At 37.6% G+C, this 18,184-nt stretch overlaps 1 protein-coding gene across 2 annotated transcripts in view; it reads right to left on the bottom strand.

Annotated features, from left to right (window-relative positions):
* The window catches only part of LOC132122006 (cGMP-dependent protein kinase 1-like), a 170,599-nt gene that overhangs the window by 142,059 nt on the left and 10,356 nt on the right, over positions 1-18,184 (bottom strand). For both annotated transcript variants that reach the window (XM_059531801.1, XM_059531800.1), the window contains exon 2: positions 10,117-10,283. In XM_059531801.1, coding sequence (XP_059387784.1) covers positions 10,117-10,283 — 167 coding nt within the window. The remainder of the gene's footprint in view (positions 1-10,116; positions 10,284-18,184) is intronic.

The following is an 18,184-nucleotide window of genomic DNA, read 5'->3' as shown; positions in this document are numbered from 1 at the left end:
TGTCAGCATAGCAATTATATAGTTATTTAGATCTTCAAGTTAGCGTAGATTTATCTGTATTTAGTACAGTGGTCAGGATGGTACGGAGGTGTGTTGCTAGTTGCGACAGCACTGCTGGACTGCATAGTTTTCCAGCAGACTTTAAAATTAAGCGCCAGTGGTTGCATGCACTTGGCCTGGAAGACCGCCTAGAGCTCGAGTGTGCAAACTGCATTTTACACGGGATTGCTTCTCCAACACAATGGAGGTGGAAATGGGCTTCTCCACATAGCTCGCGCTGAAAACCGACGCGGTGAGGGAGTTAAGACCGCAGTTTGAGCCAGCGGCTCGAATTTATATGAACAGACACCTCGACATCCTCCACTTCACGTGAAAGTGGGGGAGAAAAGTCCTCTAATTCAAATAATCGCTCTGTTGCAAAGCTACGTGCGTCATTACAGTCACTCTCCATTTTAGCGTATCTGACAGCAGCTGTCAATCAATCCGTCACTGCGAGTCTCAGGATCACACCGCACTCGCTCAGCCCCGCCCTAGGTTCGTCCCCTCTATCTCCGCTGTGATCTGCCCACTTTTCAGCATTTTTCAAATATTGTCAGTGGGTGGAGTCAGGCTCTGAGCAGGGGTTTAGTTACACTTTAACACACAGCTCGTAGAAACGGGCCTGGCAGCTCGCGCCAGTTCTAGACATGGTGAAAGTTTCCTGATTGTGACGGAAGGCCGAATTTACATGACACATTATAAATGAGCATAGTCTGCGATAGATACAGTGCCAAAAAGAAGAGAAGAGGATAAAGACAGAGGATAAAGACAGAGGTAAAGAGATGTAGTGAAAGAACAATTTATTGCATAGGAGTAAGATACTATAATTTCATGGCAGTTATTTTTACCTTAAACTTAATGTTAGCAGTTGTTCTGAGTGATTTTGTACAATCATGTCAGTTTTAAGACGCATTTTTTATTATCACTTTTTTATTAATGTTTTACTCTACAGTTGTGCAGTTTTGGGGGGATACAGTACAGGCCAAAAGTTTGGAAACATTACTATTTTTAATGTTTTTGAAAGAAGTTTTTTCTGCTCATCAAGCCTGCATTTATTTGATCAAAAATACAGAAAAAAATGTAATATTGTGATATTGTAATTGTAATATTGTGATTGTGACTTTAAATTATCACTTATTTCTGTGATGCAAAGCTGAATTTTCAGCATCATTACTCCATTCTTCAGTGTCACATGTGACATCCGGTCTATCACATGATCCTTTAGAAATCATTCTAATATGATGATTTATTATGAGTGTTGGAAACAGTTCTGCTGTAATGTGTGTGTGTGTGTGTGTGTATATATATATATATATATATATGCTAAATCATGAACACAATGACAGGGTGAAATGGGCTGTGATGCATGGGGCGCCAGGTAAAATCTTGCCTAGGGCAGCAAATTGGTCAGGGCCGGCCCTGCGTTAATTATTCTATGATTGTTGAAACACAAAAGAGCCAAATGTCTTAAAAAGTTTTATGTTTCACATTCATGTAGCAATGCATATTTTTGATAATCTAGTGAATTTAATACTTTGCAAATGACGTTTGACTGTTTTCTCTTTTCTTTTTCATTTTGGAACTTGCACACAAATAGATAAAAATGCATAACAAATGAAGGAGTCTGGCATCAGTGCAAAAACAGCTTTAAAATCTGCAAAAACAACATGTATAATCTGATTGATGAGCTGCATTTGAAGCTATTACAACAAAACATTTACATTATTAATTTAGTCAGTTTATTTTTATGTTTTGCACTTTGAATGCTAAAATACAATAAAAATAATATCATAAGGTCAAATTATTCATTTATCTAACTTTAAAATTCAGATGATAGTCTTGCTGTTGCTAAATTAAATTAAGTTCAAATTATATTAAAGGCTTGTGACCATTGTGACATTTGAATGAATAATACAACTATAATTAGCTGCATTCAAAAGGTTAATATAAATGTGGCCGCAAAATGTCTTTCTTCCAGTGCTTTAACATTTCAGTCTAACAGTTGGACGAGGTCAGACTTCATCTGAATAAATTCTTTATAACAGTTTATGCCACATACTGTACTAGTTCATGAATGAGTAGAGGTCAGTGACTGTCAAATGTCTTAGTCTGGTTTCAAGGTTTCAAAGTTTCAAAGAAACCCATTCCACAGCTGAAATAAACTGGCACCATCTGTCTACAAGCACAATGAGCACCTAATCCAACAAAAAAATAAAAATAAATTATTGATAGTGGATCCTTCTGAATACTAAAACAAGCAATATTCTTTCAGTTCCAGTCCGCCTGCCCTCGCTGAGCCCTCTAAGGCTTTACCCATAGCAGAGCTTCAAGCTAGATTTACCCTTCATTTCATTGCAAAACGTTCATGCCTTTGGATTTAACCTTCGTATTAGTGGTGCCTGCTGTTGACAAAGTCTTTTTAATTGACACTTGATCCTTGAGTGGGAGGTCTCACACATTGGCCCGACCAATTATGAGTCAACGTGAGCATGAAATGCTGAGGTTGGATCTAGAACCGCAATCTAAAGTCCAGTCTGCAATATCCAACTCCCACACAGCAACTCGCACCAAATGCCAAACACCACCCACTTCGCTTTTACAAAATTCTGTCATGTACTTTAAACACATAATAAAAGCATGACTTCATTAAACCAGATCTATATAACAGTCTTCACCCAGAAGTCTCTCAAAACTAATTCCTCTGTTTTGGAAGTGTATTAATTGTTTTGCTGCAGCACCCCAGGTTCAGTTTCCTGCTCATCATCAACGTGTTATAGGCTTATTGAATAATTCAATAGTATGAGAGCAGTGTACACAGATCACTGGGCCTCGTTCGTGAAAATTTAACTTTTCTTTTACACTCTGACACTGAATCTAGTTTAATCACTGACTGTTTATTCAATAACATTGTGGTGTACCCATTGTTGTATTGTAAAGTATATATGTAACTGGGTGGTTAATTTGCACAAGCAATACTTTAAATGAGGTTGTTCAATCATGTAATAAACATATTTGCATTGGAATCGTGGCACAAAAAGGAAAGAGCAAAAAATAAGTATTAACTGAAAAGATCTTTCTTCAGTAGATTGAAATGAAGGCTCAGGAGTTTAAAGGAATTGTTCCCTAAAAAAATGAAAACCATCCAAGATGTAGATGAGATTGTCTCTTCATTGGGACAAATTTGTAAAAATGTATCATTAAATACATTATTGTTTCGTTTTTATCAGCTTTTATCAGTGGTGAATGGATCATCTTCAGTGAATGGGTGCCGTCAGAATGGGAGTCCAAACAGTTAATAAAAACATCACAATACAATCAATTTACTTTTTTTTAAGTCGAAAAGCTGCATGTTTGTAAGAAATTATTAAAATACTCTATCCATAATTTTGTTTTCTCCAGTGAAAAGTCATCTGGTCTGAATCAGGAGAGAAGTATGCACAGATTATGCACCATTTACAAACAGTCCAAAACAGTTGTAAACAAATATGTAGGTGAACTTTGATGTGAGAGGATGGATTCTTTTTAAAGGAGGAAGGTTTATGATTATGGACTCATATTTTGGACAAAAGCAACGGTTTAAAGTTAAAATGGCTTGATGACAGATTTGTTTCATACAAAGATGGATTACCTGTGGATTATTGTGATGTTTTGATAATCTTTTCTGACTCTCATTCTGACAGCACCCATTCACTGCAAAGGATCTATTGGTGAGCAAGTGGCATAATGCTAATTGTCTTCAAATCTGTTCTGATGAAAAAAAGGGATAGTTTAAAGGGATAGTTTACCTAAAAATAAATAGAATGTTGTTCCAAACCTAAATTACTTCTTCTTTAGTTATCCACAGAAGAAAGTCATACTGTACAGTTTTGGAAAACATGAGTGGGAATAATCTCCCACCTTTAATAAAGAATATTTCCTATACCATTAGAAACTACTGATTTCTTTTAACATGACAGTCCAGGTCAGGTTGTCCGAAACCTACATGGATAACTAAATGACTGACTTCTTATTCTTTATGCCTCATCCCATTTCCTTATCATTTTAAAAATATAGCTCACTTGTGGATTAGCCATATGATTTTTGTGTGTGAGCCAGACTGAATTTAAAGTCAGTTAGTATTATTATTATTATTATTATTATTATTATCCATGGAGAAAACTATAGACTCTTGCCACGTCATGCACCAATTTGCATAAGAACTGTACAAATCAATTAAAGACAAAAAATAAATGAGCCATTTTATGCATTTTCACAGTAAAAACCCATTACCTGGAATTAGATCCATCATATATACAGTCAGATTTCCAGATGACTAACATGTTTTCGCACTGTAGTTGCGAACACATATTGCGCTCCCCATGACTGAAACTTCAGACAATCTTACACAATATCCCATACTGGGTTTGTGGAGCACAGTATATTAATGCGGATGTAAATTAACTACCGCGGGTGAGCATTCGTGGAGTTGCTATGCAACCACCGGCACTGGCATGCAGGGACAGTTTGTGGCAGTTTGGCAGAAGACTGGAGAAACTGTTACTTGCTGATTTCTAGAGCAGATATCCGCTGCATCTGCGTCTTTCTAAAAGTAAATGTGACAAGTCATGCTCTCAGTGTTCGGATTTCACATGGCTAAGTATAGCTCTGTTTCATCATCGCTTCTGCTGTCTTTAGAGGGCATTAGGGGGGGCTTTTCCTGTTTGGATCAAACTAACTTGCGTGCTGCAAATCTTGCCAATGCCTCACCCTACGTAAGCAGGAAAGGAAGTCTTGCGTAAAATTATGTCGGTATTTTACGTCACTGATGGTCATCCTTAAACATGTTTTATAACCCAGCATTGGCTCGACTTAGCAGATCATCGGTGAATTCTAAAAAAGCTTTAGTGTGTGACACATGAAACTGCAAATGATGGCCCACAGATGAGCCTGCAACCAAACACTCTCCTTCTTCTGAAAAAAATGTGGTGGTGATTTTGTTATCAGTTTACTAAAAGTGTTATTGATTTGCTCATTTTTGCCACTTTGATTGGCTGGGAAAGTCTGCAACAATATGAGATCTGTGTCAAAGCCACTACTGGAAGTGGATCTAACACAAATAAAAATCAGTTCAACAAGTCAGGGTTTCAAAGTCACTTTGGAACAAAACTTTAAGAAAAAGTAATCCCATAATGTTCTGCTTGGCCTTAAATAACTATATGTATGAAGCATTTTAGGTGTTTAAATTTTTTACCTGGCACAATAAATAAAACAAAGATTATTGAGTAGAGTGTAGAGTGTTTTACAAGAAAATACTACCTCAATCTTTCTAATTTCTTAATGTTATGTTTAATTCAATGTGTTACTTGCCACTTCATTGTTATTTATGAAATTTACTAGCATTTTCTGAGTGAAAATTATTTAAAAGCCATTTTTCTTCCAGTGTACAATAAATGAATTATAAATATATTTTTCTGTCTGGATGCATATCGAAATCCATATCAACACCAGGAAAAAAGCAAGAGTTTAAAGCTTTGCTATATCTGTATGTCACCAACACCCATAATGTTTCTGTCAAATTGGAGGTCATTATTATTAATAAAATAAACAAAAACAAAACTAAAAACAAAAATTTGACATATATTTTCCTGTCTGGATGAATACCAATATCCAAGTCAAAAAGGTATTTTTAGAAGCAATAGGAGAAATGCAAGACTTCAGGGAAAAGCTTTGATAAATCTGTGTGTCACCAAAACCCATAGTGTTGCTGTCAAACTTTGAGGTTTGTGGTTATTAATCTGATCTGCTTGCACAAAGGTCACATGTTCAACTCCAGCAGAGGAGAGCCACAGGCTGGAGATTTACTGAGATCATAACCTTTCCCTATCACAACTCACTTAACCCCAGCAATCTGCTCGATGGGTTTTTCCATTTCCAATTGTGTTTTGTCAAAAAGGGTCAGCTAAAAGAGTTGGCTTTTAAAGATTAAGCATGCTCACATACAGACTATTATGATATATGTATGTACAGTATATATACACACCAAGTAAGGAAACATCAGGAAGACATTAACAAATTCTTAACAAAGAGCTCAATGACTATCAATACTGGAGTATTGAGAAGATAGTTTGTCATCTCTACTTCTCTTCTTTACACAAATGACTGTATCTTGAAGAAATCCTCTTAAATTTGCAGATAACATGACGCTTATTGGCCTAATATGCAACAATGGATCCATTTATAGAAAGGAAGTAAAACACCTAGTGTCTTGGTGCAGTTTGAACTTACAACTGAATGTTCTAAAGACAGAAGATATTTGGCTGATAACAATAACTTTTTTTATTTTTTTTTTATTTTATGTATTAATTTCAAACTTCTACAGTGATGAAATGGAAACTACAAAAAATATATATTTTTTATAAAAGTATATAACATCCACCATGGCACAGGATCCAAGCAAGATCATGAAGATCATCAGCTGCAATCTGCCCCCCTTCCAGGACCTTTATGAGTCAACATCCAGGACGGGGGCAGTCAGAAAGCCCTCATGCTCTGATCACCACATTTTTCAGCTGGTGCCTTCTGTAAAGCACCGCAGAACCACGAAAACAAACTTCCAGAAACAAAAACAGCTTTTTTCCACAAGCCGTGGCCTCCATTAAAATTCCCTATTGCTTCACCACTAAAACAGAACCCTGCAATACAAAGAGATAACAAATTTGACACACATACAGTACTGTATAGAGTATCACAAATTGATATCACCAACATCAAGCCCCCAAATGAATGAGTAAACTGATTAGACAAAAACAAATCCTTCTGTCAGACAATACAGCTAAATTCTGCTCCAATATCTTATAAGTGAAGCTGAGCACAAGGAATCTGTATAAGCATTTTTCATTAACAGCTGGCAGATTAATAAATTCCTAACATTTAATTCCTTCACTTGCCTGCCAGAAAACCTGTTGCTTTAAGCACTTAATTGCTTCAAATTCAGACAGCTGTGCACCAAAGTAGTCTGTCTGAAGTTACTCCAGCATAATAATAAACATTAAGAGATGGAAGACACTAAGACAGTGTGAACTGAATAATCCATTGTATTTTATAGCCAAAGGTGAACTGCTTTTCTGTAGTTCATGTTTATAAACAGGTTTCACAAACACTCTCCCCACCTGTTATTGGACGGACAGTTCCAACCACACTCACGCTATTGGTTAATAAGTCACTGTTGCCAGGCTGGTCAGGATGTTCAAACAAACAAAGCAGTTTTGAAAGTACTAAAGATACAGAGTTACACTTTTTGGGGAAATCAATTTACAAAAGAGCATACTTATAACTGAGCATATTCAATGAATAGATAATTTGATGAAAATGTACTCATTCTCAGACCATCCAAGATTTAGATGAGTTTGTATTTTCATCAAATCAGATTTGGAGAAATTCAGCATTACATCACTTGCTCAACAAGTGGATCCTCTGCAGTGCATGGGTGCCATCAGAATAAGAGTCCAAACAGCTGTTAAAACATCACAATAATCCACAAGTAATCCACATGATTCCAGTCTATCAGTTACGTCCTGTGAAGCTAAAGGCTGTGCATTTGTAAGAAACTAATTTATCAAGGCATTTTAAATTAAGACCATTACTTCTACCCAAAACACAAGCCTATAATCCATGAACTGGTTTTCCTAGTAAACTATGTATATTTCTCTCCTGATTCAAGATTACCTTTTCACTGGAGTAAGCAATATTATGTACAGAGGACTCATATTTTAGCTGTAAACAATGGTTTGAAATTCAAAGCATTGTAATGATGAATTTGTTTCTTACAAATACACAACTTTATGCTTCACAAGACATTAATTGACGGATTGGAGTGGATTACTTGGGGATTACGATGATGTTTTTGTCAGTTGTTTGGACTCTCATTCTAACGGCACCCATTCACTGCATTGATCCATTGGTGAGCAAGTGATGTAACGCTACATTTCTCCAAATCTGTTCTGATTCATCTACATTTTGGATGGTCTGAAGACAAAATCATTTTCAGCAAATTTTCATTTTTGGGTGAACTATTTCTACATTTAAAATGACACATTCACTCCCATTCAGTTCATCTAAATTCATATAAGGGCATACACATTATTGCCAAAAATGCTTACTAAATACTTTCATGAAAAGGACCACAGTTAGTCTTAGGGGGTTTGGAATCAAATGAGATGGCGGACACAAGGGCAAGGCAATAAATTAGAGGAAATTAGCATCTCTGTCGCCAGAGGCAATTACCAAGACATATTCTACAGCTACAACAATTCAACAGGAGGAGGTGAGCCTCCTATCGAGTGTGCATAACTGGAAGCAGACTGAAAGGTTTGAAGCTAAAGAGCATGCCTCCTGTGGTGACTGGCAGGGGTTAGTTTGGAGAGACATGGAGAGACAATGTTTCATGGGTGCAGTGCTGTGAAAAAAAACACCAGAGTGAGTGGCTCTACTTATCAGAATGGTACATCTGCCTCACTTGAAAGCCTATTCATAGCTGTTCACAGGATAGTTCTACTCAAGCACCAACGAAGAACCTTTAAAATCCATGAAAACTTTCCATTCCACAAAACCACATAAAAATATCTTAAATAACTGTTGACCAAAATGGTTCTTCTATGGAATTGCTGTACAAACCCCCTTTTGGAAACTTTATTTTTAAGAGTGGACATGCAGACACTCAGGAGAAACCATCTCAGGAGACATCTTTAAGACTAGAAACCATCTTTTTAACAGTATACATTTTTGAATTGCAACTGGAGACCAATAAATTTTTTTCACAAGGTTCACAATCAACTTCAGACTATTTTTCAGACAGGCTATATAAGTGAACTTTTAAATGCTTTTAGAGACCGCTGCAGCACCAAGGGGGGCCGTGCATTAAAAAAACCCTGTGGCGTCTAAAACCAAATACACGGACAGCTGATGGCTTAAATAAGATGTGAATACATCTAAAATGACTTTCATTTATGGTCAACAAAACAGGAGATTTTATGTCACAAACAGCATTAGAAAGAACTTGTATAGCACTGCAGCAGAACCAGCAGCAGACCACAAGGAAATATAACATGATAAAAGAAGAAGGTGATCTATGTTATGTCTGTTAAAAGATCCAAGGTGACCATAAAACTCACCATTCAAACCAGCCGCCTGGAGATGAAAAGCTAATTTGGAAGTGCATTAAATAAGGCTACGGTTATTACTCGTCAAGTTCAGTTCTAAGCCAGTGTTCAAACAGCACCAGCCCTATTTTAGAAGACTAAATGTGGTTCTGTTTTCATGTTGCTTGGTTGTAAACTAGAGTGACAACAAAAATGTGCTGGGGTATCCACTGCTGCTCTATACAGAAAAAAAAGTGATTTGTGAGTTACTACATGGAGCATTTCCTTTCATAACAGTCATTAATTTAATAAATTCTATAAAAAAAATACCAGTGAGAAGTATTACTAATTTTATGGCCTTAAAATTTAATTTATACAATGATGGGGACATTTACATCCAAGTGGTAATTAATCTACACAGAGAAGAAAAAAAGCACAAAATGTTCTTTATGGCGAGAGAAAAAATAAAAGTTAATTCAAATGTTCTTTACCCATTTAAAAAATGTTCACAGAAAGGTTATTTAAGGAACCCAAAAGTTTTTCAATGGCATCTCTGCAAAAAAATAAAAATAAATAAAAATAAAAAAATAAAACTTTTTATGTAGGGTGAAATGACGTAAACTGGGCCTTTAACTGAATTCATCCAATTTACTGGTAAATATTTAATCTAAATAATGTTAAATGGGAACAAACATTATTAAAAAAAAAAAGATATAATATATATATTTTTTTAAATAATGCAGTTTCATGTCTTATACAAATTATTTATGGCCATGAAATTTTCAGTATCCAAAGTTAAGCAACACACCAGGTTTTGCCAAAGAATACTCCTTATCTGAGGTAAAAATCAATGTAATGCAATTGCAAAGCCTCTTGAGGTTTAATGGCCTGTCTGTATAACATCTGTTACAGTTGTAAATCACAGTAGAGTAAACAGCAAGAATAATTTGAAAAGGCTTACCTTCCATTACATAGACCAGGGAGCCCACGTCGCCTTCTTTGATGATACAACTTTCTTTATCATACTCCACAGGGTACATGCAGTCCACAATCTCCTGAATCTGAGACAGCTCCAGGTTCTTCATGAAGTCATTGTCAAGAATGGCTTCTTTGATTAGTTCTTTAGACCTATGGATGACAAGGGTAAATGAAATTTGTTTTTTCTCCTTTTCTACTGTGGTTTGATTACTATTTATGACACAGAAGCAGGAGGTATGTTAGGCTGCTGTCACTTTAAGACCTAATATACTCACACACATCCTATTTACTCCAAACTATTTTCATTCATCTAAGACAACTGAGTGTGTTTATGTGAATACCAACCACAGTGGGAATTTTGACCTTTTTTTTACTGGTATTTGACCTTTCTTGCATTCAGATGCATTGCCTTATTTTGCTTTTAATATCAACACACTTTTAATATCATACTCTTTACTTACTCATTTGTCCATTGCTCTAACATGTTAAAAGCTTCCTGCCAACTGAAAAATACATGGATATATTTATATACAGACAAAAATAGGACATTTGGTCATGATCTCTCAGATGCACTTAAAAGATTGTGGACTTCTTCAAGATCAATCACGATACAAAATCATCAGATGGCCCACCCTGTTCATAAAACCAGAAATATTTTTTTTTGAAAACCCATTAGCAAAACCACTAGGTTCCTCTGAAAGAACTGAAATCTCACTAATCTCTCTTTTTTTTCTTGAAATCCCAGACACCTCCATTCAACACCACAGTGTGTGAGATTACTCACAGAAAAGTGTCAACCACTGAAATAATCTGAGAGAATCCCCAATGCCTGCGTTTGTGAATGCAATCAATACCTCACCACACCAATGGATGAATTCCTTTGTATGGAGTGCATCTGGGCTCAACGTGATGAATCATTTTCATTGATAACATCAAATTTTATTGGACAATGCTTGTCAGATGGCCTTGCGAGTGCCACTGCATTCCAAGTTCCCTCTCACAAATCTATTTTTAATCTTGCACTGGGTATATTTGATTATTCCATCACTGCACAAGCAGATCTGCAGATTTGAAAAAAAAAAATTCAACCTTTGATTAGAAATGGCAGCGTGGCAGAGATGATGACAAGAATGGACCATCTGTGCAAGAGTGCATGAGTGCTGAAGCCCGAGGAGGACATGGGGTGGACAGATGACTGCTCAGATACACTGCGTTACTACCACTCATACACTCCCATTGGCAGATGATAAGACCTCAAAATCTGTGGATCTGCCTGGACTAATGACATTAATGACATGGATTCATCATGCATGTGGGGACCAGCGCTACAAACAATGGCGTTTTGTATAAGAAACTGACCTCTCGCTAAATATAACTCAATGATTCTTGAGATATGAGACAAAACAAGTACCATGATTCTGCCCATCAATACTCGGGAGATGATCACTAAAATATTAACATGTTAATTTATATCAAATTATATTACATTATCACTATATTTTATGCATAAAAATAGTTTTTTTTTGTTGTTGTTGTTTTTTTATTTTGTTTAAAGTAACTTTTGTCACAACCTCAACATCAACTCAAAATGTAATGTAAAACAACTGTTTGAGAATTTAAGACAATTATCCAAATTTTAACCCTCTGGAGTCGATTATACTATAACGCGTATACTAACTGACATCACCACTAAAACAACTACTAATGTGTACATTGTTTACGTTCAGATTAAGGTGTAAACAACGTATCGTCGTACTTATGTTGCATACGCTGTTTACATATGTGATACTCTCTAAAATTATGTTATAGGGTGACACGGAGGAGACGAATTGTAGAATAAAGTCATTATTTTTGATTTTTTTATGCACACAGAAAGTATTCTCATGCCAAATCACATACCAAAATATTGTAATCTGCACCTGCCTACTTTATGAACTCCATAAATTGGATCACTTTATGGACCAAGCCTAAACAACAATCTCAAAGATGCTTAATAAGCATAAAGCCCGCTGATACTGTATCATATAGTGTAACAGTGTCCTCATGCAAGAGTGCAATTCTTTCTTGCTTGCCTAATTTTAGATTCTCAGTTCCCTTATTTACCAAAAAAAAAAAACCTATAAAGCCTGCCGACAGTTTCCAGAAGACATTAACAGTGCTGACCAAAATCAAAATGATGCTTTTGAAATTAAAAGGGAGGGAACGTTAAACATGATCAACATTAAACCCGGTGTCCTCATGTTCATAAAAACTAACTAAGCTGCCATGCACCAAACATTCTCTTTAAGCTCAAAACTGCAGGTGGTGGACAGATTTCAAAGTCTTCAGAGACGGACAACAGTATTGCTCTGAAGGGGTTACCCTAGCAAAAAGTGCAGAAAATGCCATCTCGCATCAGGAGGAGCCTCAATTTAATCAGAGTCTTTGATATTTGAGGCATCATTATGGTGTCCTGGCAGGCCAGTCGGTGGAATGCCGAAGTGATTTTGAAGCCAGGTGGAGCATAACTTCAGATAGGCTGGCAGATAGTGTAGATTGGCACTCTTGCAATATGTGTTGCCATCTCCTACCTAGCAGTCCTTTCCTCTCAGCATGCTTTTACAGCTCTTCTTAACCCACTCTCTACTCTTTTGTTTAACAAAGATTTATGACTGCCCAGACACAGAGAACAACACTGAACCATTTCCATAAAAGGAGAAAATATGCTCTTTTGGTGGGAAGCAAGATGGACAGATTCTGCAAAACTTAATCTGGGCTGCAGAATGGGAGAGAACAATGGCTATATTTACATGCACAATTTTTGGTTCAGTCGGACTAAAATTCATTCTGATTGATGAATCTGATTGTAGTGTTTACATGAATGCTAAATAAAGTGATCGGGTTGATGTGAGCATTTAAACTGTATGCCCAAGCGGAAATTTTAATCGGAATTGATATTTTTTTGGCATGCGCACACTGCACAAATAAAGTTTCTCACTGTTTGTGCATAATAACCACTCTCCTACAGTACATGGTTTCTTTATTTGTTTTTAATATCACAAAACCAGAAAACAAACGCAGTAGTCCGACCGAGCCGTTCGTTGTAGTTTTTGAAAAGGGATTTTTTTTAACAAAATATCTCTCTTTAGAGTGGACTTTGAGATTTGTTTGAAGTTTGAAGATCTTTTTTTATGCCCAAACATACACACTACACTGATTAAAATTCAAAAAGTGAAAAAGCATAATAGGATCCCTTTAAATTATTTCCTTAATATTTCACGTTAAACAGGGTTATTTTTGAAAATCAGTGCACGAAATAAAGCTGCTCTTAATTTTCATTGATGACTGCAGTTTTAATAATTTTAATTATAGTCCTGTAATTTATTATATAAATTAATAGACATGTTAAAAATGTTTTTCAGTGAACAATAGGCTAAACTTTAGTTATCCTCACAGGGCGTCATGCCTTGATGCGCTTTGAAATTATTATGGGTCAATTATTTCATGTAATTTAATAATAAAAGTAACCTAATAATAATAATAATAATAATAATAATAATAGGCCTAATAATAATAAGAATGTAACAGGTCGACATTAATTGGAAATGCTAAATCCTCTTCACTCTTTCCCCGTCAGCATTTTTGAAAGAAGTTGCCAGCCACCGCCCACAATTTTGATGATTTTCACTAAAATTTGATGGCGATAGTATGTTTTGTTTTATATTTGAATATGCAATACACCAAAATAAAGATCAAAGCTTCTACTTTTAAAGAAATAATTCTTTTTTTATCAACACATGAATACAGGTAGATAAAAAAAAAAAAAATATATATATATATATATATATATATAATTTTTTTTTTTTTTTGAGCAAAAAGGTGAGAAAATCACATTTTCATCAAAAACTACATCTGGATAATATTCATGATGATTATCAAAGAATAAATCCAGTAATTCGCTTCCATCAACACCTCCAAAGCTTGCACAGCCATATACCACTTCTTGAATCATCATTTTACTACGTAATATTATGCAGTTTTCATTTATATGCTGTCTATTGCTGATGATCACATTATTTATCATATGCATCTGTTTACATAAGAGATTGCTAGTTTTTCTGTCCTGTTCAAGTGTTTTTTGTTTGGGAGGTTTTGTACTCATTCAGAAGATGTGTAATAGCGCCCCCGAGTGTATAACAGTGAAAACACGGAAAGCCACAAAAACTCGTCAATGGCGGGGAAGCCTGGTCTTCTAAATGATGAGATAAATAGTCAATGGCGGGAAAAGAGTTAATATTGCCTATTTTTGATGCTTTTGTGCCCAGCGTGCCCATCCAATATTCCACTGTGTGGAAATAGTTGTATGAATTGTCTGCACTTTATCTATTGTAAAAAATGGTTCGAATTTACCATGTTTTCCTGCCAGTTGGCATTGCCTGCCAGTGACTGACACTTGATGGTCAGATTTTTTTTTTTCTAAAAAGACAGGTGTAAAAATAAATAAATACATAAAATAAAATAAAATAAAACACTTTTCTATATGCGTTCATAAATTGTATTAATATGTAAGTGTCCTATATTTGTCAGTTGGCATTACAAGTTACATTACTTATAACATGAGAAGTTTAATACCACAGAAAAAAATAAAAATAAAAAAATGCCTTTTTCGAAGCTGTTGTATAACACAATATGGCTGAATTTGCATGCTATTTAGATAGCTGAAGCATATAGGCGTTCACTACTTTCACTCAATTTATTGAGTTTTTTTGCACCCCCTCTAAACTGTTAAGTCCCTCCTTATCACAGCCAACAAAAACATTCTGGGGCCACCACAGCAAACACTATAGCAATGTCAGGTGTTCCAGCATTTGTTTTTAAAGGTCAGTGTTGTGCATCAGTGCATTTAAGAACAAAAGAAGTGTAATTGTAGACTTTATATAATGTTTGTGCTTTAAAGTATTCCGTATGGTGAATTGTTGCAATAGATGTAAAATGGCTAGATGTAAAATTACTATTTTAGTTTGTAACAACAGATTTTAGGATGATTCTAAGGGCCCGACGATGGAGGGGCCCCGGGGAAGCACGATTTCTACCAAGGGGAACGCGGAACAAGATGTGTCACTTCATGTCTGTTACCACAGAAAAGCATGTCCTGTTCTTATTATTATGTGAGAGTGGAGAGAAGTGGTTGTAGCTAACATAAATCAAGACTGCGAGTACATGATTAACTTCAGATTGTTCTTTTTAGCAGCATGAAAAATGGTTGTGAATAAATTGCATAAAGAAAGCAAGCTTTTTTTTCTATAATTATCAGAGCTGTCCATTTAGTTCCCTGACTGAGTTCTGCACTTTTGCAAAAACTCTCATTATAATAATTTGACTACACTGCACAATGAATTTTATATTTATATTGTACCTATGCTTAGCTGAACATAATGAAAGCATTTGCAAGACTGAAGAACTCAATCAGAATGAACAAAACTGAAGTATTTTAGGCGGATTTCCTCTGCGCCAGTGACTATTTTAAACAGCTTTGATTGGTCATATCTCAAACACTGTGAAAAATATGTTGTAAATAGAAACATTTTATGCAATAGAAGCTGTGCAATGAAGTGTAAAAATACTACTATGCAAGTAACATCCAATTTTCAGTTTTAACCACAGATGGCGATAGAGAGGCTAAAGTTTCTCAGTTCAGAAGACTTCTCTGTGATGTCATTTCCTGTTTTATGATTTAATTTCTGCCTGTAGTTCCTGGACATTACTTAAATTTGGATTAAATTAAATTAAATTATTCATCTTAATATTAAGTTTTATTTGTCTAAATACTATTAACAGATTATTGTGGCATTTTTTGTTTAGTTTTTATTGAAACTTTTTCCCCATGAACTTCAAAACAGAAGAGTTGTATGTGTCACATCATTGCATATAAAAACTGTATTTATTACTTGATCAGAAAGTCATTGTTACAAACACGCCAGGTTCCACCTCCACACAATCACAGCGCACACCCTCACCTGAGTACTGAACCATCACCACCTGATCCTCATCACCAGTCATTCACCACAGCACCATAAAAGCCACACACACGCACCCAGTCATTGTCCGGTCACGTTTGCGACAAGATTATTCCTGTGCGCTAACTATAAGGACTAACTCCCCTTTACCTTCTTTCCAAGGATAACCTCCGAAGACTCCTCTTCCATCTTCTCTCTAAGGATTGCCTCCAAGATCCTCAAAGCCCCAACGGTGCGTGTGTGTGGTCACTACCTTCCCGGCACGGATCCCAACACCCATCCACTCCTCACTTCCCGCTCCTCTGCTTGTGTCTTTAAATAAATACTAACTTCATCTGTTACTCCTCTGTCTCTGAGTGATCCGTAACAGATGACCGGACCAGCACCGAGAGACACAAGCATGAGCCTCACGGACCCCTTCCAGGAATTAGTGGATGCACTCCGTCGGACACTCATGTCAGCACCCGCATCACCACCACCAGCGAGCACTTCCGCTGATCCCGTCATCCCTCCTTCACCTGCCGTGCACGCCAGTCCCATGGCCCGGCCAGCGCCCTACTCTGGTTCGGCGGAGGAATGCAGCGGTTTCCTGCTTCAGTGTTCACTGGTCCTGGAGATGCAACCGCTCTCATATCCAACGGACCGATCCAAGGTAGCTTTCATAATTTCCCAGTTACAAGGCAAGGCATTACAGTGGGCAGATTCTCTCTGGACTCAGAATAACCCTGTAACCCAGTCATATTCTAGCTTCATCAAACATTTCCGGGAAGTTTTCGGCAAACCTGCCTGGGACTCCTCGATAGGTGAGAGACTATACAATTTGAAACAAGGGAAAATGTCTGTCAATGATTATGCCTTGCAGTTCAGAACTCTGGCGGCCTCTAGTGGGTGGAACGAACAGGCCCTTCTCACTACCTATCGCCAAGGACTGGAACCCAGAGTGCGGTTGCATCTCGCTGCATATGAGGATACCATCGGCCTCGAGCGATTCATACAGCTGTCCATCCGCTTCGCCACTCGTATGCAGTCATGCTTAGAAGAGCACCAGGGCCAGGCGCATTCCTCCACACTGCTCTGCCGACCAGAGAACGTCAGCTCCCCAGAACCAGCCAACGAGCCCATGTTAGTGGATTCATACCGCCTCACGATGGCGGTGCGTCAAAGACGACTGGCCCAGAATCTTTGTCTGTACTGTGCAGCTTCGGGGCATACTATAGCTGGGTGCCCCGTTCGTCCTCCTCGCCCCATGGTGAGTGTGTAAGAATTATGTACGCCACTGCGTGGGCCCTATCTCCCTTCTAACAGGACTCCTTCATCACGAGGACATCCATCTGCTGGTTCTGGAGGATTCCACCGCTGATGTCATCCTAGGGCGCCCATGGTTGGAGCAGCACAACCCAGTGATCTCCTGGAAGACCGGAGAAATCCTGAAGTGGGGCAAAGCCTTCTTTCAATCATGTATCTCCGGCTGTCCTGTTCCAGTGGAACGTCCCCCCGAACCACTACCAGTCTACTCCACCTCTATTGAAAGCCCTGTCGAGAACCAGTCCATCTCCATACCCCAGTGCTACGCCCCCTTCAGTGATGTCTTCTGCCCGAAGCGGGCCTCCAAGCTGCCTCCACACCGGCCGTGGGACTGTGCAATAGATCTGCTGCCGGGTGAACCAGTGCCTAAGGGACGGATCTATCCCCTATCCGTTCCCAAGGAGAAGGCTATGGAGGATTACATCAGGGAGGCGCTGGCTCAAGGATACATCCGCCCATCTACCTCCCCTGCTGCTTCCAGTTTCTTCTTCGTGGCCAAGAAGGATGGAGGTTTACGGCCATGTATTGATTATAGAGCCCTTAACAAGATAACTCAGAAGTTTCGTTATCCTCTTCCCCTCGTCCCAGCGGCCCTAGAACATCTCCGTGGTGCCACTGTGTTCACCAAGTTGGACCTCCGCAGCGCGTATAACCTCATCCGGATACGTGAGGGGGACGAGTGGAAGACCGCCTTCATCACCCCTACTGGTCACTACGAGTATTGCGTTATGCCGTATGGGCTTGTAAACG

Source organism: Carassius carassius, chromosome 40, assembly GCF_963082965.1.
Source record: "Carassius carassius chromosome 40, fCarCar2.1, whole genome shotgun sequence".
In the NCBI taxonomy this organism is placed as follows: Eukaryota; Metazoa; Chordata; class Actinopteri; order Cypriniformes; family Cyprinidae; genus Carassius; species Carassius carassius.
The sequence above is the reverse complement of the archived record's forward strand: the minus strand, read 5'-3'. Positions and strand labels throughout refer to the sequence as shown.